This window comes from Ictalurus furcatus, chromosome 25, assembly GCF_023375685.1.
Source record: "Ictalurus furcatus strain D&B chromosome 25, Billie_1.0, whole genome shotgun sequence".
In the NCBI taxonomy this organism is placed as follows: Eukaryota; Metazoa; Chordata; class Actinopteri; order Siluriformes; family Ictaluridae; genus Ictalurus; species Ictalurus furcatus.
In genome coordinates, this window is record NC_071279.1 from 6,062,833 (window position 1) to 6,086,579 (window position 23,747).

At 39.6% G+C, this 23,747-nt stretch overlaps 3 protein-coding genes across 7 annotated transcripts in view; 1 reads left to right on the forward strand and 2 right to left on the reverse strand.

Annotated features, from left to right (window-relative positions):
* The window catches only part of LOC128601089 (bromo adjacent homology domain-containing 1 protein), a 35,620-nt gene extending 29,982 nt beyond the window's left edge, over positions 1–5,638 (reverse strand). For 2 of the 3 annotated variants that reach the window (XM_053614004.1, XM_053614006.1), the window contains exon 1: positions 4,291–5,638. The gene's annotated coding sequence lies outside the window, so the exon portion shown is untranslated. Of the gene's footprint in view, positions 1–2,842; positions 3,059–4,290 lie in introns of those variants that run through there. The other variant, XM_053614007.1, reaches the window with a different exon arrangement.
* A 2,501-nt stretch (positions 5,639–8,139) lies between these two features.
* LOC128601579 (uncharacterized) lies at positions 8,140–10,074 on the reverse strand. Its single transcript, XM_053614882.1, has one exon. The coding sequence runs from the start codon at positions 9,052–9,054 to the stop codon at positions 8,140–8,142; it is 915 nt and encodes a 304-aa protein (XP_053470857.1). The 5' UTR covers positions 9,055–10,074.
* A 2,516-nt stretch (positions 10,075–12,590) lies between these two features.
* Positions 12,591–23,747, forward strand: part of magl (MAX dimerization protein MGA-like) — a 28,147-nt gene continuing 16,990 nt past the window's right edge. For all 3 annotated transcript variants that reach the window (XM_053614238.1, XM_053614239.1, XM_053614240.1), the window contains exons 1-12: positions 12,591–13,131; positions 17,474–18,490; positions 18,718–19,363; positions 19,499–19,598; positions 19,749–19,856; positions 19,946–20,080; positions 21,037–21,144; positions 21,239–21,810; positions 21,918–22,161; positions 22,570–22,742; positions 22,933–23,076; positions 23,186–23,234. In XM_053614238.1, the coding sequence (XP_053470213.1) occupies positions 17,562–18,490; positions 18,718–19,363; positions 19,499–19,598; positions 19,749–19,856; positions 19,946–20,080; positions 21,037–21,144; positions 21,239–21,810; positions 21,918–22,161; positions 22,570–22,742; positions 22,933–23,076; positions 23,186–23,234 (3,208 nt within the window). In that variant the 5' untranslated portion in view covers positions 12,591–13,131; positions 17,474–17,561. The remainder of the gene's footprint in view (positions 13,132–17,473; positions 18,491–18,717; positions 19,364–19,498; positions 19,599–19,748; positions 19,857–19,945; positions 20,081–21,036; positions 21,145–21,238; positions 21,811–21,917; positions 22,162–22,569; positions 22,743–22,932; positions 23,077–23,185; positions 23,235–23,747) is intronic.

A 23,747-nucleotide genomic window follows, 5' to 3' on the forward strand; every position in this document is an offset into this window, starting at 1 on the left:
TTTTTTTAGATCATTCAAGTTTTGTCTCTCTCAACTGCCTGTTACAGGGTTTCTATAAAAATTCACTACATAGTAGCCTATAGCACAAGTCAAGCATGATAACCATCCATCCATCCATCCATTTTCTGTACCGCTTATCTTACACAGAGTCACGGGCGAGCCTGGAGCCTATCCCAGGGAACTCGGGCACGAGGCGGAGGACACCCTGGACGGGGGGCCAGCCCATTGCAGGACACAATCACACACACATTCACACACTACAGACAATTTGGAAACGCCAATCAGCTTACAACGTATGTCTTTGGACAGGGGGAGGAAACCAGAGTACCTGGAGGAAACCCCCGAAGCACGGGGAAAACATGCAAAATCCCCGCACACAGGGCTGAGTCAGGATTCATGCCCACACCCCGGAGGTACGAGGCAAATGTGCTAACCGCCACCGTGCTCCCCGCATGATAACCACATAACTTAATTTTGTTTGGAGCTATGTCATTATTAACATCATGCAGCACCACCCAAATCTATGATCACGAGCCACTCCTAGACAGGACGTCACTCATTTCCCATTAGAGTTAGCAATTTACAGTGATACAATTGGTGACGAAGCAAAAGCAGGAGAAGTGACCAGTGGCGATGTGAAGTAGGTGGAGTTTAACTTTATTCAAATGAGATGTGAAAATGCAGATATACTTCTACTATTGGAAATAATGGATGGTGGTATGGTTCTTTTCCCCCTCACTGTGAAGCATTATCCATGTTTTTAATCCTGAGCAACTGTTGTTTTTTTGTTTTTTTTAAATAGATGGCAGTGATTGCACATGAAGACGTCTGATTTGAGCTATTTAGTTTGTGAGCCGTACTAAACTAGTGAGGCACTAAGTCCCCACCCACCACCCCCCAAACATTCATGGCATTCAGCAGTAATTCATGGTTAGAAATACACACACTAATGATAAACATAAAGTGACTTGGGTCATGTGACGTTAGAAATCATTGCCAGTGTAGTGATAAGAATGTCATCTCTCTTCATTGAGTTAAAGCAAACAGCTCAGCTCATATGGCCATTTTTTAACAGCAAAGTGGTTCGTTTTTGCCTATTAATTTCCAAAAAAATTTCACTTTACCTTCTGATTAACACGTAACATTATATACTGTATTGTGTTTCTTATTTTAAAAATATCTGTTGCACTTAATGGAAAACCAGCAATGCCCTGTGATGTTTACTTTCATTAAACTACAATCTGAAGAAAATTCCTGTCCAACTGTTACCATAATAACAGTTCACCTCTCCAGTACACTATATTACACATCCATCAATATAACAAGTAGCAGTGCAGTCAGACCCTCATGCTGCCCAAGGCCCTTACAGAGAAGAGACAAACACATTACCATTCCCACTACAACAGGCTCTCATTTGTAAGGCTGTGCCAAATAACTCAGATATTCATATGAAAGAGATATTCTCTTTCTGTGATGTTTGCACTGTATATGGTTAAGGAATAATAAATAGAGATTACTTCAACAAAAAGAGTCACAATGGATCCAGAGCATGTCCCAGAAACACCACGGATGTGACGTCAGCTAGATAAGCAGATGAAAAACATGGATAACCATAAACCCACACTAAGTAGCCAGATGAAAATAAAATCTAAAAAGGAAAGAGAAGCCAGTGTTAATTTTCCCATTCCCCACGGTTCATATTAAAACTGAATTCTGTATTAAAATGAGCCAAAGAAGACTCAACATGCTGTCACTGTTGGCTACTGAGTTGGAGTTTGAGTCATATAGCACAGAGGCTAATCAAATACTCATAATGGATGTTTAGTATATTAATGTACACTATCTGGCCATAAGTATGTGAACACCCATGTTTGTTCATTGAACATCCCATTCCAAAACTAGGAGCGTTAATATGATGTATTAATGCCCATATGTGCCTTTCTGTGCTGCTATAATAACCTCCATTCTTCTGGGAAGGCTTTCCACTAGATTTTGGAGGTGGGGATCGGCCCATTTAGCCACAAGAGCATTAGTGAGGTCACGCAGTGATGTCAGGCGAGAAGGCCTGGCGAACAATCTGCACTCCAATTCATTTCAAAGGTATTCCGCAGGGTTGAGGTTAGGGTTGAGGTCCATGTCTTTATGGACCTCATTTTGTACACAATGGCATTGTTATGCTGGAGCAGGTTTGGCTAGACCCTTTAGATTTAGTAAAGGGAAAACTTAATGCCACAGCATACAAAACATTCTAGACAATTGTGCGCTTCCAACTTGTGTGCCAATTTGGGGCAGGCCTGTGATGGGTGTAATGATCATTTTGCACATGATGGGTTGCATACCAGGGGAGGATTAAGGGGGCTCACTGCATTGGTTTGTGTGGCGTGAGGTGGGTAGGGGGTTCCTGTATAGGTTCCTGCATAGGGGCCCAGGACCCACAGGGTAAGAATCTAAGGGCCTGTCCAAATACCCACACTTGCAGTCTTGGCCACATGAGTGTGCATGCCTACAACAGGAAGTAAGTGTGCAAGACTGTCCCAGGTCAGTGCCCTTAACGCACACTAAATCCACACATCTCTAATACCGCTTCGGAACAGTATTTGAGGCTATGCGTATCCCATCATTCATTATGTCCAGGAACGTGTGTGCCCTGAAATCAGGAGGTGTTGAGGAAAACTTTCCAGTGTAAGTTAAATTAATTAGATATTACATATAATTTGGTAATCAAACAGAAAGTGTTGCACATTTTATCAGTGCAGACCGCAGAGATGATATGTATTTTGTAAAACGTTTGCAACTGCTTTTTTTTTTTTTTTTGGCATCACTTAAGATACATTTCACTTACCCGAAATTCACTCATCAGAGTTAGGTCAGTTCTTTGTTCATCGCGTGGCTGTGTTCTCAGAAGAACAACGACAACGACGAGAACCGCTGCGGCAACCTGGACCACCATTTTTGCACTTGCTAAGTGTGTCCCACTGGGTAACTTGAGGTCTTCACACCTACTTGAACACTCGGGCCAGATACAGGAAACACGTCATGACAAGTGGTCAAGTGTAAAGACTGCAAGCGTAGGTATTTGGATAAACCCTAACTCATAAGACAGCAAGGCATGAAAAACTTCCTTCTGTTTCAGACACGACCTGAATTGACATGATTGGTTGGAATGAGGTGGTCCAACTTGTCGACCTTTTATTGGAAGCCAACTTTAAACAGGATCAAACAACGGACTGTGCTCTCAGAGAGTAAATAGATGCAATCGTTTAATTGAAGCGATATCTCATGTGAGTCAGCACAGTGGCGCCCACTGATGTCTGACCCCCGATGACGTCACCGGAGAGCTCTCATTCAGGGTAAATACACTTCCACGTGCATCATTACCGGTTTAACAGGCACTTAGGACTAAACACAAACACTGCACAAAACCTGTTCCAGGGTTATGAAGCCTCGGCTACATGTGTGGATGGTTTTGTTTGTTGTTGTTGTTGTTTTTTTTGTTGTACCATGAGCACCCTCCCACCCTGCACGTGCCGTGTGCACGTATTTTATGTGTAAACCTGACACATGTGGCATGTGTATAAAGCGCGAACGGAAAAATTTACACGGCCATTTTAAACAATGAAACCACAATCATGCGCAAATCTTTCTGGAAAAGCCCTTTCTTCCACAGCTGTCACGTTCACACTTTCTCACACACACACTGACACATGGTAAATATGTCACGAGCCAAAAATAATCCAGCAGATTACTGGTGCAACTGGTGTATGCTTCAATCTGCCTAAATCCAATGTGTCTCATTTAAATTCGTGCACAAACTTATTTAATTGAGGGGGACACACACTGAATGGAGTAATGAAATCCTGTTTTGGTAAAATAATCATAATAATAATAATAATAATAATAATAATAATAATAATAATAAGTCTTCACAAATGAGTCTTTAATAGGCTAGTACTCCACCTCAGTTTTTCATACAGTCTCCTACAGTGAGACATGAGACTGCGTGTGTCTTGTGTATGCAATGTTCTCAATGTCTTCCGCTCTACCCCCCCCCCCCCCCCCCCCCGCCCCCCGCCCCCCCAAAATTATTCAGCATACGAGGAAAACAAGTCTACAACACTAACGTGCTCCAAACGACATCCGCGATCATAGGCAAAGACAGATTATTTCTACACATTAGACCTTTTTTTTCAAGTTTGGAGACTAGACAACGATAACGGTTTGGAGAAGTCGAGAGCAATAACAGTTCAATGCAACCCTCTGAACAGCAGCAGGAGCTCCCTTCTGTCTTACCTCCCAGCCGAGGCTGAAGCCTGGAGAAGCGCAGCAGTCAGTGCACACCGTCCTCAACTACAGGAGGAATAATCACCCTGATGGATAGTTCCCCTGCAAACACTACAAGTCGCTTTAAATATCTGTCCTGACGCCAGAACCCAACGCCTTGTCCAACACATAGTGTTTTTCAGAACCGCATCATCCCGATGTCCGATCACATGTTCCTTAAAGGGACACGACTGCGTTTCAAAATAAATAAATAAATCAATCAATAACATTCCAGCATATGTCCAGCATGTGCCGCTTTCCAAGTTTTATATCGCAACCGATAAGTACACGTCGGGTGTAATGTTAAGTGGAAATTAAGTGGCGATTTATATCCGACTTACACGACTTGCATGGCTGTGAAGCGGCCATTTGTGTAAACACACCGTGGAGTGAGTTGTTCATATGTTAAACCCCCAGACCCTCCGTGAACACGTGGTTCCAGTGTGAAGCCCCTCACTCCATCCACTCACTAAGCCCTTCCGCGTGCTTTATATGCACAAGTTCAAAAATATGTCACTATAATTTGATCTGTCACTATGTATCATGAAATATTATCTGTTACTATTAACTGTGAAGAAGATTTCTTGTAGTTGGTGATTACTGTGTGGTGAAAATGCACTTGGCAGGTGTAGCTAGTTATACTGAGGACAGTATACACTGCTCAGTTGTCAATCCCTCTTTGTCAGGGTTGGACAAGGGTTCACAAAGGTATAAGCTTTATAACTATTAACAGGAAGAAGCCACCTGATGTCTGTGACATCTCTCTCTCTCTCTCTCTCTCTCTCTCTTTGTCTGTCTTTCTCTCTTAATTTTCTGTTTTATTTTCTTCACCTTTATGCCATACTCTCAAACTGTCTCCTTGATATTTTGAACATGACCTGCAGTGTAACTATCCTACTTTCTTGGAAGCAAAGTGTTCTCTAGTGGTTCATTGTATAATTAAGGGTCCCTAGCGCGATACATAGCCTAGATGAAAACCATGGATAACCGTAAATCCACACTAAGTAGGCAGATGAGAATAAAACCTAAAAAGGAAAGAGAAGCCACCGTTAATTTTTCCCCATTCCTCACAGTTCACATTAAAAACGAACTCTGAACTAAAATGGGCCGAAAAGTCTGGACATGCTGTCTCTGCTGGCTATTTAGTTGGAGCTTGAGGCAATGCAAGGTGACAAACAGGAAAGAAATCAGTGTGCTAAGGTAATACTGCTTTCTATATAGCACAGAGGCTAATTCAATACTCATAATGGATGTATAATGTATTAACGTACACTATATGGCCATAAGTATATGCGACCACCTGACCATCACACCCATATGTGTTGTTGAACATCCCATTCCAAAACTACAGAGTATTAATGCCCATATGTGCCCCTCTTTGCTGCTATAAAACCTCCACTCTTCTAGTAAGGCTTTCCACTAGATTTTGGCGCATGAAAACATCTTGCATCCTGCTATTTTGAATATATCAAATATGTGTGGAACCAAGGGTTCTCTACTGGTGAATTGTATAATTAAGGGTTGGTAGCTTTAAAAAATGGTTCTACTTGAAACCCTTACTAATAGGGAAATCCACTGTTGTAGGCTTCTGTATGAAACTTTTACGGGTTCCCCTTGAAGTCTGGGCTGAAAAATCAAGCTTGGTCTGACTAGTTACCCGGTGCCAAAAACACAGGCCAAGCTGGTCAAACTGGTTGATCTTCGTTGGCAGCTGGTAAATTATTTGCTAAGCTTCCTTATTATTTAATCAAATGTATCAGTAAATGTTTGAGATTGTCTAATGGTGTTACTGTTCAAAGTCAGGATCAAACAAGGAACCTTGGAGTTGTGGGGCGGCTCTGTTCATTTTGTTAATTTTCTGAGGGCTCATTGGCATAACACGACCCTGACCACAGGACCATCCCAACAAGTGTTATTTTTCTGGATCATTCTCAGTTATTAGACACACCTACCATGTTGGCTCAATTTGAATGTGTACAGTTAGACATTATAGTTCAAATATAGCATATATATAGAATATAGTATATCATATATAGTTTTTCCCAACCACAGTTTGTGTTAATTGGTCAGTTTCAAACCATAGAGCTACTGTGGGCGGTTCAGGAGAATAATCTTAACCCCACACCACATACAATACACTACAATGTCCCTATCAAGTCAGTGCCACTGCTGTGCTGAGAATGGGGCCTAATACATTGGTCACTGTGTGCATGTCTGGGTTCTTAATCTATTCAACACAAAACAACTCCACAAATAGTCATCAGTTGCAGCAGGTGGCAGCAAAATAGGCTGTCGATTGAAAGGACTCTAGATGACTGTGAGAAGCTCAGCATCTTCTAGTGCAAGCTCACTGTAGGTCTGAGGATCATTTGTGTTTTTTCCCCTTCGAATTTTCCGCAAACCATAAACACTGCATTGTTTACAGTGCATTTATCATTTGTGCCAGCTACACTGTAAGCCTTTCATTAAACTCTTGCGCAAACAAGTAATTATTCTATCTGCCACTTATCTTAACCCATAAAAGTAAATGTGAATTCTTTTTCATGACACCATCTTATTTAATGATGGAGTACAGCATGCAGCAGACCCTTTCTTTTATATTATTTGTTTTGTCTAGGCCAACTAAGAAAGCTTTATTATAACACCGCTTCCTGTATGCATCTTGGTTTTGAGATAAAAATGTTGTATGTAAGCAACTCATAAAACAGAGCTTCCACTTGTTAAGAGACTATGTTAATGAAAAGCCTGTGGATGATAAGCTTTAAGATTCAGAAACCATAAACTAGCAGTTGAGTCACAACAACCCAGCATTTTAGAGCTAAGTAGGTTTGCCTTTAACCACCATTACTTGGAAAATTTTACCCACTTGCACAAACTATTTTGAAAAAAAAATTAAAACATGAAAGCACACAGGACACATTCAAGTAATTTATTTATTTGATTATTCTGCACCCACTGAAGCACACTGTCGGATACATACGTAGGTTTCTCTGGTAAAATCCAACCTACACATACAAAGCAATGGAAAGTTGAAGGAGGGCTAAATATTGTAGAAGCATTGACTTCAGTAAAATAATCAATATATTTACATTCTGTAGCAAATTTGTTACATACTGGGATGTATTTAATATTAAAATGTCCTTGTAATATTATTAATTCGTTCATTTATCGTTTAAGCTAGTCAGGGTTGTGGTGGATCTGAAGCCAGTCCTGGGAACAATAGCTGTGACACACACACACACACACACACACACACACACACCTTTCAAGCATGCAAAACTACATGCAGACAGGAACAAAAGGTCAGGCTCAAACTGTTATTATAAAGTAGTAGTAGCAGTAGTAGTAGTAGTAGTAATAATAATAATAATAATAATAATAATGTACTGTGAGAATAGTAATACAAAAGTCAGTAAACAAATGTTAATTAACTAAATAAAAAAACAAGCATGAGAATACTAATGAACAAAAAAACATGAGAAAAAAATAATAAAAGCAGTAAAACATGGGATGCTCTAATGTCTAATGGGACACTGATAAAAGAATTTAACTTAAATATCCTACCCGGTATTTCAGCACTAATAAAGGTGTCTTCCAATCAGTCACTTCAAATAAATATATCTGTCTATTCTATTCGCATAACAATGTGTGCTATCTAAATTCTAGTTAATGATGGAATAAAATACCTAAAAAAACCCCCACAATTTTGAAAACAACTATTATGCTACATATTAGTGTAATAACAATATTTTTGAAGTAATACAATGAAATTGTCACATTTGCTCATTACTTATGCCAATTTCAGAACTGCAGTTAGGGTTATGCTTTCATGAAATGTTTCACGCTGAAAAAGTTATGTCCCGTACCATAAATATAGGGGATGATACCTGTATAAAGCGTCGTGATGAAGAACTCCAGCTCTGACCAAGCAGGAAAGTCATATGGGTTATACACGAAGTGAAGAATCAGATACAAAATGCAGTCCACCTGGAAGAGTGTCATTGCAGCCAGGATGCCGATGGTGCTCCGGTGGAACACATCATGCTCGTGATGATGGTGGACGGCTACGGCACCTGGATCTGACTCGTGCAGTGCATCCACCGCCTTTTGCTGAATTATTAAAATCTTGATGATTAAGACACTTGTCCATGTGACAATGATGAGAGGCAATACATGACAGATGGTGATAAAAAGGTACTTGTAAATGCTGTTTACAGTGGGACAGTGACCTTCTGGACATTGGAAAAAATCTGCTGGACAGACTTCTGTAGTGGAATTTTCCATATGCCATGTGTCCTGGTTTATGAAGTAAGTCGGCAGACCTAAAAGCACAGCTACCAAAATGCACCCCATACTAAGACCAATTGCAGCTTCCCTGCTATCCATAAAGATAGGTGCGATTATCCGCATGGCAGCGTTGTGTATCTTCTGATAGCGGTAGAAGCTGATAAGCACTGTGAAAAAGATGCTGGCATTTTCTCCACAGATATTTAGAAATTTTAGCGCAACACAGGAGAAAATGCTTACGGTTTGTATAGATTGGACAATGGCATCATAGAGGTCCACAAGCATAATCTCCGCAAAGTTTGTGATAGCCAGTCCAAGCAGGAAAATTTCGAATGTCTTCACTCGTGTCAGGTGGAGGATTGATATGATCAAGACCCCATTTCCTACTATGCCAATGACAGAAATTATGATCCTTAGCACAAACAGGGGGAAAACACTCTGCTCCATCAGATTACTGTGCTAGATGACTGTCTGTAGTCTGTAACTGCAGAATGATGCTGCACAATTAGTACTTTTGCCTTCTCTACCGTTTTTTCTGCCTCAGTGAATCAGAGAGCTTGATGTCAAGAGACTTACAGAAACTTACTGGCTGCTCACTGGTTAATTGGGACTTGAGGAAAAGCTGAAGGATCTATAGAGGACTGGGAGCCATATAATTGATGCCTCAGAGCTTTGTCATCCTATCTTGAGATGATCAAAGCACTTGATGTCCTTGTTTTTCCATGAGGCTTATTGGTCTGTATTCAGCACTGAGTAGGTAATATATCACAGTGTGTGAACGTCACTGAGACCCCAATCATGAAGTTACACCTGAGTCATTATTTTACCGTATAATGTACATAGAACAGGTTTATCTTACCGAAAGTTTATTACACAACAAAGTGTTGATATTAACAACTCCACCTGTTTTCATTTAACTCCAGCCTAACGCAAATTATCACTGTAAGCTTTAATTCAGCATTCGGGATTTAGCTGAGTAGTGATGCTGTACAGTATAATTACAGATGATTTACTTGAAACCAGATGTTATATAAAGGGTAGATAATGTCACTGCTTCAACAGCAGGTTACACGACAACATGTTAATATTTGCATGCAAAAGTGTGTCCTTGCCTGGACACATTGTCTCACCAATATAAAATAAGTATTCTCATTCTAGGAAACAGATTCTGGGATGTTGTATTACAGGATAATTACAGTTTGTGTGTAAGAGAGTATCATAACTACATGAGCCTTTGGAGAAGCCAAACCCAAGCACAGAATAAGATGCAGTGCTATCTAGCATAATGCAACAGTAGACTGTGGCAAATTACCTTGAAATCTTACAGGGGACCCTAAATGACTACGTATACCATTTATGGCAAGAAATGGCCAATATTTACATACCTGTCAGATGGTAAATAGGTCTTAGTTAACTTTACTTTTGTTTAACCCTATATACCTTAGGGATTACTAGGGATATTTTAGGCTGAGCACTCCTATTTTCATTTATAGTAATATATTCCATGAGGTCCATATTGTCCAGCCTAATGTCCAGAGATAGTATATCTATAAGTCAGTACTTTCATTTCAAAATAGTTGCAGTAGTTTGTCTTAAAATAATTAGCTACATGAATATACTCTATGAATGATATTGCTTTTTTTTATTATTATTTATTTATTTATTTTCAACAATTTAGGGTGTGGTTTAAGCCAGTGGTTTTCAAAGTGGGGGCCGCCAGGGGGCGCCGGGGGGCCTCAACAATTTGGTGTGAAAAATAAATAAATACATGATTCTCACCCTCAGACAACCACACACACACACACACACACACACAATCAATTCATAATGTAATGTAAAGATGAAAGAGGTAATTATTCATAAAAAAAGGGGGATATATTCAGAAGTCTGTATTTTTTAAATGTGTTTTAAAGACATCTTGCAAAAGGGGGGCCTCAGTCAAATGTTAATGACATTTGGGGGGCCTTGCCCTGGAAAAGTTTGGGAACCCCTGGTTTCAGCAAATTTCATGATGCACACTCATAGGCACACTCATAAACACTCATTAAATAACACCTAGTGGAACTAAACTGTAACTAATTGCAAACCATATGGGTGTTTTACTAAAATGTACCAAAATAGCCAAACTTCACATCCAGCATACACTGAGTCAGGGCATAACATCCCTTTAATAATGATCCTTTTTTAAAGACCTACAATCACTTTCATTAACTGACCATTTTCACATATGTAAGACATACACATTACCCATCAATAACTGATAAATAATGTCTTACATTTCGTGATGTTGGATACATTCAGTAGGCTGATGGTGACTTTTTTTTGTTTGTTTGTTATTGCATATATTTACTGTGCTTGAAGGAATAATAATAAGCAAACTGGTGAGCAATAAACCCTCTAAAATGTAATTTGCTCTCAATTTGCTTATATGAACATTAACTAAATCCAGCCCTACAATCATGTAGGTCATATGCTAAACATGACTTTTTATGGGACATTACAATTAGCTTACGGTCCCCTCTGAAATTATTGCAAGGCAAATTATATTGTTTTCACTATACATTGAAGAGATTTGGGTTTGAGATCAAAAGATGAATATGAGACAATAGATCAGAATTTCAGCTTTTATTTCCTGATATTTACATCTAGGTGTTTTAAAGATAAAACAAGGCACCTTTGGTGGCAGATCACCCAATTTTTAGGTGAGCAAAAGTATAGGAACGTATTAGTCTTAAAGTAAATTAAAGTAAATAACACTTAATATATGGTCGCATATCCCTTGCTTGCAATAACTGCATCAAGCTGGTGACCCACTGACATCACCAAACTGTTGCATTTTTCTTTTTTGTTGCTTTTCCAAGCTTATACTGCAGCTTCTTTCAGTTGTTTGTTTCAGGGGGTTTCTCCCTTCGGTCTCCTGTTCAGGAGTTGAAATGCATCCTCAACTGTCTTAAGGTCTGGTGACTGACTTGGCCAGTGTAAAACCTTCCACTTTTCCCTGATGAAGTCCTTTGTTGAGTTGGCAGTGTGTTTTGGATCATTGTCTTGCTGCATGAAGAGCTTCCTCCCAATTAGATCAGATGCATTTCTCTGTAAATTGGAAGACAGATTGTTTCTGTAGACTTCTGAATTATTTCTGCTGCTACCATCATGAGTTACATCATCAATAAAGATTAGTGAGTCTGTTCCAGAAGCAGCCATGCAAATCCAAGCCATGACACTACCTCCACCATGCTTGACTGATGAGCTTGTATGTTTTGGATCATGAGCAGATCCTTTCTTTCTCCACACTTTGGCCTGATTTTTTAAAAAACCTTTGTGGCTCATCTCTTCATTTCTTTGTAAAGTCCAAATTGGCTTTCCGTTTTGTTTTTTTTCTTTACTGCTGGTGAGTGGTTTGCATCTTGTGGTATGGCCTCTATATTTCTACACTTGTAGTCTTCTTCGAATGGTGGATTGTGATACCTTCACCCCTGCCCTGTGAAGGTTGTTGATGATGTCACTAACTGTTTTGGGTTTTTTTTTTCTTCACAGCTCTCACAATGTTTCTGCCATCAACTGCTGTTTTCCCTGGCCAACCTGTTTCATGTCTGATTGTTAGTACACCAGTGGTTTCTTTCTTTTTAAGGACATTCCAAATTATTGTATTGGCTATGCCCAATGCTTGTGCAATGCCTCTGATTGATTTTCCCTCTTCTTCAAAATGGATTGCTTTTCTCCCATAGATAGCTCTCTGGTCTTCATGCTGGTTTATCCTTTTTAACAATGAATGCAATCTTCACAGGCAATCAGTTTAACAGGGCACACCTGGGCAGCAAGAAACACCATCAGTCACACGTTCCAATATTTTTGATCACTTGAAAAAAAATTGTGGGTTCAAACACAAGGTGTCACGTTCTAAGTTGTTGAACATATCCAGACGTGTAGAAATATTCATAAGCTGAAATACTGCTCTTCAACCCATATTCATCTTTTGATCTCAAACTCAAATGTCTTCAATGTAGAGCGAAAACAATAGGAAATTGCCTTGGAGGGGATTCCTCTTCTCCTCTAAGAGCCTGCGCGGTTGTGAGAGCCGCCATGGCTGCGCTGACGTCACGCCCGTAGGCCGCGCACGCATGTGTGTGTATATACATATATGTGTGTGCGCGCGCTACAGTTGACGTAATGCACGGTACAGTTCGGTACTGAGAGACAATGAAGCCGAAATACGGCGAAGAAACTCTTGGAGCACTTTCAGCACGTGTGCGGTGCTGACGATGAAAGGCAAGTGGGCTGTAGATAAAACACGCGCGCTTAAAAAAAAAAAAACCTCATGGCCACGGAATGCGTGCGCCCTGTTTCCTTTCTGAAGCGCGTGCAAAAAGCGGGACTCCCGCTTCGCGTCGGACTTCTGCGGGAATCACGCGCTGTCTTGGTTTGCGCGCATGCGTAGTCAGTCGCGTGTATTTCAGCTCCATACAAGCCACCATTGGTGAGTTTGGGTTCTTCGTCGAAGTTGTCCAGCTTTGCGCAGCTCGCACGGTAACAATATGCTTTATTTGCTTTATTTAGCAGCAAAAAAGTATAAATACTGTACATTTCGACCGAAGTGTATTGTATCTACACATGTATTAGCGTGAAGCCGTGCGCTTAGGTTTGTTTTTGCAAAGAGCAGCTAGCTAGAAGCGCTAATTCGCAATAGCTGGCTACAGTACTTATTTACCTACCTAGCTAGCTAGCTAACTAACTCATCAGGTAGCTAAAATAATTTCTACCCTGTGTGCACAATGCTCATGTTTCTAAAGAATACGGACTTGAAATACTTCTTATTTAGTCCATTTAGCAACAGTGCTGTTCTACACAATGAGTTTACGCGCATTCGTCGTTTTCTTTTTCCAGTTTCTAATGCAAGGATCGTCAAGATGTATTTATACCGGAAGTGTGTGTTGAAGTTGGATTCGTAACATGTTTAGCGAGATGGCTAACTAGTGGTTAACATAATGGTTTTGTATCTTTACTTAAAGACTAATGGGAAACTGTACACAGCTAGAAAAACGGCGGAATGTTTGTGGTTCTGTCTTTTAGACTAATCACAGAAGCGGTACGCTTTAGTTTTGTCCAGTGTACTTTGCTTTCCTGTGCACAGATGAGCTGTAACTCTTCATACAAGTGTAGGTTACTGGAATAAAGTTGGTGTGACGTTTGATATTCGCGGAAATTAAGGGACCGTCTCTGAAGTTACATACGACATTGTTATACACGTTTCTAACTTCAATAGCATTTGAAGGGAATGACTTACAGTCACACAACCAACTGTAAAGTGTTCATCTAGGTGTCAGGTATGATGCACACCTTTTTAGATTTTTGATATGTATTAAAATAAGCTATTAAATCACATTTAAATTTTACATGTATTTCACTACAGAATGGGCCCATACACAAAATATACAATTATTTAAAGTGAATGATGTACAGTCACACAACCAACTGTTAATGTTAATGCTATTAAATCACAAAAAATAAATCAAATATTGCCTTGTATTTCACTACTGAATGGGCCCATATACAAAATATACCATAATTTAAAGCTCAATAGCATTTGAAGGGAATGATGTACAGTCACACAACCAACTGTAAAGTGTTCGACTAGGTGTCAGTTGTGACACACACCTTTTAGATTTTTGATCTAAAAAATTGTTGTGATCCCTACAATGCAGGCACCAAAAAATCAACCTTCACGAATGCACGAAGGGGGTCAAAATGACCCGTACGGGATTGAGTGGTTTTCTTTCTTCAAAAAATACATGTCCTATTAATGAAATAATTTATATATATATATATCAATATATATTTCATTAATAGATGAAATTAATGAATTAATTAAAGATTAATGAAATCATATATGTATATGTATGTGTGTGTGTGTGTAATGATTTCATTAATAGGACACCTATTTTTTGAAGAAAACCACTCAATCCCGTACGGGTCATTTTGACCCCCTTTATGCATTTGTGAAGGTTTTTTTTTTGGTGCCTGCATTGTAGGACTAAATATCAAAAATCTAAAAGGTGTGCGTCATAACTGACACCTAGTCGAACACTTTACAGTTGGTTGTGTGACTGTACATCATTCCCTTCAAATACTATTGAGCTTTAAATTATGGTATATTTTGTGTATGGGCCCATTCGGTAGTGAAATACATGGCAATATTTGATTTTTTGGGGGATTCAATGTGATTTAATAGTATTAAATCACAAAATTTAATGTTAATGTGATTTAATAGTTTATTTTGATAAATATAAAAAATCTAAGAGGTGTGCGTTATAGCTGACACCTAGATGAACACTTTACAGTTGGATGTGTGACTGTAAATCATGTAATGTTAAAGTAAAACATTAGTAACGTCAGTACAGAAGTACCATAAGTAATATATGTGCGGCAGTTAATAATACTTTCGCTAAAACAACGCATCTCACTGCTTTTGCAGAATACACAAAGGTTAGTGACACTCCATTTAAGTTAAATTATTTACCTTGAGCTTTAAAGATTTCCTGTTTGCTACCAAGCAAGCTAACGTTATGCTAACGCTGTGTGTAAATAATAAAATCAGGGTTCGTGCAAGGTGCTTGAAGTACTTGAATTTGGCTTTTTGAAATGTGAGTGCTGGAAAACCTTGGAAATAGCTATTTTCTATCTAGCGGTGCCTAAAAAGTGCTTGAATTACGAAAAGTCAATAAATATGAAATCGCTAAATGACTTTAAAGTGTTTGTATTTGTGTTCTATTGAAAATAATCATTTAAAATATGACTCCCTGCTGCAGCCCCCTTATTTCTGTAAATTTGGTTCATTTTGGCCAACCACAATTCTGAAAATCTTGGGACAGTATGGAAAATGGAAAAAAACAGTGAATTTGAAAATTCACTTCACCCTGTACTATACTGAAAATACATTATTAACACATTATTTGATGTTTTTGTGAATTTAATTTATTTTTGAAAATATACACTCATTTCAAATCTGATGACTGCAACACACTCCAAAAAAAGTTGGGACAGTCAACTGTTTACCACTGTGTAACATTACCTTTTCTTTTAATAACACTTATTAAGCGTTTGGGCGCTGAGTGAAGACACCAGCTGGTTAAGTGTAGCGAGTGGAATTTCCCCCCATTCATCCATTAAGCTTTTCTTCAGCTGTGCAGCTGTACGGGGCATTTGTTGCCTTATTTTGCGCTTCATAATGCACCACACATTCTCAATCAGAGACAGGTCAGGACTGCAGACAGGCCATGCTAGCACCCACACTCTCTGCTTACACAACCATGCACTGGTAATCCAGGTAGAATGTGTTTTGGTGTTGTCCTGCTTTGGATGGCAGCATATGTTGCTACAAAATGTGCACATATCTTTCTGCATTAATGGTGCCCTCACAGATGTGCAAGTTACCCATGCCATGAGCACTGACACACCCCCTTACCATGACAGAGGCTGGCTTTTGGACCTGATGCTGATAACATCTTGGATGATCCTTTTCCTCTTTGGCCCGGAGAACATGATTGCTGTTTTGTCCAAAAACTATTTGAAATGTTGACTTGTCTGACCACAAAACACGATTCCACTGTGCTACTGTCCATCTCAGACGAGACCGAGCCCAGAGAAGTCGACGGTGCTTCTGGACAGTGTTGTTTGGCTTTTGCTTTGCATAGTAAAGCTTTAACTTGCACCTGTGGATGCAGCGACGAATGGTGTTGTCTGACAAAGGTTTACCAAAGTATTCCCGAGCCCATGTCAGGATATCCATTACAGACTCATGACGGTTTTTAAGACAGTGAAGTCTGAGTGATCGGAGATCACACGCATTCAGAACTGATTTTTGGCTTTGCTCTTTACGCACCGAGACTTGACCGGATTCCTTGAATCTTTTTTAATTGTATTGTGCACTGTAGAAGGTGAAATGCCCAAAATCCTACCGATTTGTCTTTGGGGAATGTTGTTCTCAAAGTGTTGGATTATTCGATAATGCAACTGTTGGCAGATTAGCGAGCCTCGACACATCCTTGCTCTTGAAGGACTAGGCTGTTTTTTGGAGGCTCCTTATATACTATGATTAGGCGATTGCCTCACCTGTTTCACATCACCTTCTTATTTCAACTTGTCACATCACTATTAGTCCTAAATTGCCCCTGTCCCAAGTTTTTTAGAACGTGTTGCATACATAAATTTCAAAATAAACATTTACCTTAAAAAACAAAACTCTGCAGTTGATTAGGTAAAACATCAAATACCTTCTCTTTATACATTTTTTGTTTAAATACAAATCAAAGTAAATTGACAAAACATTCCTCTGTTTTTTTTTATTACCATTTCCCATGCTTATGAATTAACAAATCATTGCATGGTATCGTGATACTACTTGGTATATTATCGTGAAATATGTTTATGGTATTGTGACAATAATTTATATGTATAATTTTCTGCAAAAAGCACGAAAACTCTGCAAATTGCACCGTAAATTAAATTTTTGGAAAACATTTACTGGTCACTTTATTACACCTACCTGCATTGTTAGTACATAATTAATCCTGGTCCGGCCTCCTGGTGCTCAGTTTCTGCCCACAGGACTGCTGTTGCCTGGCTGGATTGAGCTTGTGCTCTTTTATCAACACAGCAGTAACATCAAAGACAAATGAATAGCAACTGATGGACTACTTTCAATAATTACAAACTTAAATGTTATGTGATAACAACTTACCTGTTTGCACAAAGACCTTGCACCAGGTGATGGGTATTGATTTTAGACGTTACGTGATATCCAAGTGTTCTGTCATTGTTTTATCTTACCTCAGTCATACTGTTTGTTTTTTTATGTGTTTCCGTTCAATAGGATGCCTAGCAAACAAAGTCTGGCTCTCTGGTGAAAGAATCAGACTGCCCTTTACAGGATTGACTGTGGCTTTAATATTGCTTACACCATGAAGGGTGAAGGAACTGAACTGACATTGGAAAAGGAGAGATTGCCAGGAAATGCTTGTCTAGTCTCCACTCCACACTCAATGTCTGTGGTTTTGAAGCCTGGCGAAATTGATGAGTGTTGCATCAACCAGGCAAACCAGCGAGTTACCTTGTCCCCTATTACACTTACTCAAAGCTCTACCCAGGAAAGTCACACAAGCCGGGACATTAAAGCTACTCTGGAGAATGAGTCGGTTTGGAGTCGGTTTCACAGCTTGGGCACAGAGATGATCCTCACAAAGCAAGGCCGGCGCATGTTCCCTTGCTGTCGCTTTAGACTGAGTGGATTAGATCCACAAAGGAAGTACTTTCTGGTTATGGAAATCATGTCTTTAGATGATTTTACCCACAAATGGAATGGAAAGACATGGGAGCCTGTTGCAGTGGATGAGCCACATGTGCGGGGACAGATTTGTGTTCACCCAGAGTCCCCAGCCCTGGGCCAACAGTGGATGGATAGCCCTGTGTCCTTTTACAAGGTGAAGCTAAGCAATGACTCCTTGGACCAAGAGGGCTGCGTGCTTTTGCGTCCAATGCACCGCTACCTACCGCGACTGCATATTGTTCCTGTGGATCCAGATTCAGAAAGGACTATTGCACTTGATGGTCCAAATGTTAAGATATTCAGCTTCCCCCAAACAGAGTTTTATGCAGTCACCAGCTACCAGAACCCTCAGATCACTCAGCTTAAAATTGACTGTAACCCTTTTGCAATGGCCTTCAGAGAAGACACCCCGAGCATTCGTCTGCTGCAAGACAAACTCAGGCTCTGCTCTTCTGCTGGTACACACTTCCGATCTCCTCTTCTAAGTTTGGCCCAGAATCTAAGTGGAAAACAGAAAGAGGGTGCAGTAAAGAACAAAACCCCAACCTGCATTCCAGACAACAGGTAGTTGAGGGTTTTTTATTTAGTTATTTATATTTAATATTTATTAAATAACTCATTAATTTGGGACTGTATTTTGAAACCTGATTTGGGAATTCCTTTTTTTTGGGGTGGGGGTGGGGGATTTGAGCTCTTAGCTGAAAATTATAATTAAATTATTATGTACAGGTAGGACTTTTAGATTAAACAGTTGCCTTTGACATTTGAATATTTTTTTTCTGTCCTTTCAGAAGGAAGGTTGTTTATCCAGGATCAGCATCTCTTAAAGAAGGAGAGGGGATCTTTACTAAAATGAGAATTGCCAATTTCAGTTGCCCAACTAATATGGCTTTGTGCCAAGAGAATACTGATAACAGTGAGAATGATGGAGGAAATGAAGCTGTTGTGAATAAATGTCCTCTGGAACCTGTGCTGGATGAGCATGTAGCACCTTTGGATTTTGAACCAAGTGTAACTGAGTCTTTAGAAGAACCCTTGCCGAGCACTGATGAACCAGTTCCTCAGTTAAGCAGCACTGAAAATCCGAGATCTTCTGAGGCTTCTAAGGATGCTGAATCTCAAATAATCTGCACAAACAGTGACTCGCCTACGAAATCATCCATGGCTACTCCGAGTCCTCAGACTCAGGGGGAAATACAGTCTGGTGCTGTTTCCCTGCCCAGACCACCTTTCCTTGACGGTAGTCAAGTACACGAGTGCAAACCAGGCCATCTGATTAGACATAGATGTAATCGAAGGAGCAGGAAAGCTAAATCTAAAAGGTGGTCTAATGCAAAGTATGCAAAACCCCCTCCTGCGGTTGTGCCGCTTAATGTTCCTTTGCAACCAGACCTTGAAGATGTGGAGGGAATGTTGTTTGTATCTTTTGTCGCAAAGGTATCATTTTCTGATACGTTTTCTGATCTTTGAATTAAAGTGCTTTGTGACTTATTTGGAACCAAGTGAATATATTTATCATGTTTTTCTCTATAATGGCTTGAGGTGACAATTTCTTTGTTTCTTATTCCAAAGGAAGCCTTAAATATTCCTGTTGAAAACATAAAAGAAAGTGAAACATCTGTGCCTCCACCATCTCCAACACATGACCAGTCAGATAATCATGATGCTGAAGGTAATGAAGAAATGCGCAGACTTTTTGAGTTTTTGCCTTAAATCTTGTTCATTACAACGATAAGTAGTCTGGTGAGATTATTCCTAGGAACTCTTCAAATGTAATCCACACAACACATAGCAAGTCTGTGTTTCTTCTACGTTACTATAGATGTCAGTCTTTCTATGGAGGAAAGGATCGCCACATTGGAGAACATTTTACTCCTTCATCTAAAACAGCAAAAGTACAGACAGGTCATTCACCCACGCCTTCAAGACGGTGTGTTGAGAATGTGTGTCTATTATTAAGAGTTGACCTATGGGTCGATGTGCTAAAAGTGAAGATTGTTTATTTTATTATGTTTACAGTTGGCATGAAGTTGAGCCTTTTGGATCCAAAGTTACCTATAGACTTGCAGTACCTTGGTGTGCACTTGCCCCATCCCCCACCTATTCACGAGGGTTCGGATAAAATGAATCCCACGAGCCTGTCGTCTTCTCCTGGTGTGTAAAATATTAGTTTGCACTGTCAATTGTTAATGCGTGTTCCTGCAGGGTGAGTGGCTCTTTAGAGATGAACATTTAGAAAAGTATCGTTGTAGTACGGTACTTGAAGGCATGTCAGAACGAGTAACGGATTACTCACTATTTTCAATAAACAAATGGATGACTATTCCGCACCGATTTAATAACTGAAACATAATGCATCCTTATTAGGCTAAGTGGCAAACCATGTAAGGGATTATATAATTTCAGTAAACAAGCAAGTATATTTGAATCAGTATAATAAACAAGCTTTGTCACATCAAGTGTATTTAAGTGTATTAAGTGTGTTTATTTGGATACCGTTTCCTGCATCAAGTTATACAAGGACACTCGTCTCAGTAGACATGCATTAGGTAAAGGGTAGCATATGGGATGTAAACATTCAGATGGAGTTGGCAATCTTGAGCAGTAAATTTTGTTCTAATGGCTCTAGACAGCTTGTCACAAGACTTCTGTGGAGGAGACAGTTGTGCAAAACTTTGCTGTTTTTTGACACCATCTAACAAAGTTTAGTCTGAACATTCTCTCTATTTTTATTATGATTACAACGTTGGTACATTTTGCCAACACGTTTATTAGGAAGAAAAGATACAGGCCATTTTTCCCCCCTAATGTCGACCAAAAAGAAATCAGTTTGCGAATCACAGACGTTAATTTACTGATCCATTATGTGGATTATATAATTAGTAACATGTAATTACTACAGTTTATTCCTCTGGTGCAGATAAGAGTTATGTCCAAACTGTCCAAATTAGCTACAGTGCCCTCCACTAATATTGACACCCTTGATAAATATGAGCAAAGAAGACTGTGAAAGATTCTTTGCTAATACATACCTAGGGTGCCAATATTATTGGAGGGCACTGTATTTGCACAAGATACAGAGAAAAGTTACAATGCTTATTCTTGTTTAGATGCAGCTGGATTTTTTGTGTCACGGACTGGGAAGACTAATGATCCCACAAAGATAAAAGGGTGGAGAGAGAAATTTAAGACCAACACAGTACAGAATGCACCTGAAGGTAAGGACTTGCTATATGAACAAGTGTTTCAACACCAGTATGTCTCTGGTCAGGTGAACAGTTTTGATTTAGAAATGTTCTGTTTTTTGAATAGGCCTGAAAAACAGTTCAGCATTCTGTAGTGAAATGCTGGATGCATATCTTGAAAACGAGGCCCAGCAGATCAGCGATCGTGTTGCTGTGTTTTCCAAATGCTCTGCGTCGCCGGTATCATACCAGCTACCTTCGAAGAGCAGCAGTTATGTAGTTACCCTGGATAGTTTACTCAAGACTAGATCTATTTCATCAAGCAAGGTCTGCAGTAAACCGACGGACAAAATCCAGCCCATATCTTCACCTAGAAGATCTCCAAGCTCTGCTGTACCTTTGTCTCCAGCAGGATTTCAAACTAGGTTTCAAAGAAACCGAGAGAAAAGGAGAACATTTGCACATCCGTTTCAATCGCATCGACATGCAGTTCAAGCCAGCAGATCCATGAGCTTTGTTTCTAGACGTGGACTGAAGAAACAACCTGGCAAGTCTCAACTGAGATGGATCCCTGTAAAAGTAAAAGATCAGATGATGCTTGAAGAGATGGAGAAAGAGGCGATCTTTCATGGTAAAGTTCGTACACACATCACTACTATGAGAGCAAAATTTGCTCTTACTTCTCTGCTTAATTTCCAGGTAAGCTTTCCTGAGAACCATATGTGGCAATAATTGCTACTAAATCTATGCTTCATCAGTACATGTGAACGAATTCTGTCCTAAGCTGTCAGTCATAATCTTTTCAGAAATCGGGTAAAAGGCCTGGGTTCCCCATGCACCATAAAGCTGCAAATGCATGTTCTGAGGATTTCTGTCGTTTGGGCTGCATGTGTGATAGCTTGGACAGGGAAATCCGAGGGCCTACACACTGTAGGAGAGTTGAGTGCATGTTTGACTGCAACTGTTTCAAGCACAAAGTTCTTCTGCTCCACCCTCCAAAAGAGGCAGCAAGTGTTCTGCGGGGCAGGAAGAGATCAGTACTGGCTTTTCGTAAGTCCTCTTGTATTCCCTAGTAAATTCATACTTGTGACCAATACGAATGACTGGTGATTATCGATACATTTAGTGAACACTCGGTAGTGTTAATAAGTTGGTTAAAGCTGGATGGAGTGTAAGATTTTTTTTTTTTTAGAAATGGGGAGAAATGTAGTGAGAGTCTAGAAACCAAGAAGTCAAGCTACACACGGAGTTGATGGTAGTGAACAAGCTATTTGCATTTGGAAAAGAGCATAGCACAACCCACTCTGTAAAGTGTTCTTCCACCCCTTACTTGCAGTACCATATTTTAACCAGTGAGGGTTTAAATACCTGAAAGTATCTAACAACCTTTTACCTAAAATTGTAATCCTTTTTCTCCCAAGTGAAAATGAATAACCTGAATCACTTTATTCCCAAAAGCTATAGCAGACCCAGAGAGGGAACCCAGACCACCACCTGCACCCACTATCACAACCTTATGGAAAAGGGCTACAGGAGAACATGACCCTGAGCCATTATTTGTTCCTGCGCCTCTGATTTCTTCTAAAAACCTGTCTCGTTTGCATACCAGTCTTACCCATTCCACTAGTCAGGTGAGTAATAACTCTGGTTAATGATTTCAGTTTATTTGTGTCCTACTAAAAAAAAGTAGAGACGTTATGGGACACACACATGAATTGTGTTGGATATGTTCAAATGAACTGTAGCAAGTCCGTAGTTTAAATGCGCGTATTTTTCCCGCATGATTTCCTGTTTAACTTGGTCCACCGTGCTTTGTTTTAGGTGCCGGAGGAAGATAAAGATCCCGTGTATCTGTATTTTGAGAGTATGATGACATGTGCTCGTGTGAGAGAGTACAACAGTAATCCACCACCTCAGATACACATGTTCCCTACCAAAAAAGAAATGACAGGACCCGAACAGCTTGTAAGTATTATGGAGAGTGATCAAAGGTGTTTTTGAAAAGCACATTTTAAATTTCCTTTTAGTGATTCCCAGTAACTCTTTAAGTGACGGTGTGCTTTTTCTTCTCTAGAATGAAGTAGCTGAAGCAGGTGAACCACCTTCTTCTCAAAAAACACCAGGTTGGCATCTGCAGTCTTGAATTTCATCATATTGTACCCTTATACAAAATATAAGATATAAATTACCCATGACAATTTGTGGAAATCCCATTTATTTTGGCAACATGATTCCAGATGTTAAAAAGATGTGATGGATGATGTCACCAATGGTAGATATACTCAGTGGTAGACACAGAAATATACATTCATTGACAGCTTTATTAGGAACACCAAGCTTATACTGAGGAGTAATGTGCATTTCATGTCTTGTTTAATGAAATGCATTAAACAAGCTTTAGTGGTTGCTATTTAAACTGTCTACAGTTACCTGGTAAGTGGCTTATTAACCATTAAGAGTCACATGTTTTACCAGTGAAACTCAGAAAGATCAGATTATCTTTGTCATAGTCTTTCATAGTCTCTGTTTAATGTTGAGTTTATTATGAAAACACAAAAACATCATAACTGTAGTCTTGGCTTTTCGTTGTGCTCATATGTAAGTAATGAGTATTATAAAATGTGTTAATTAGATTA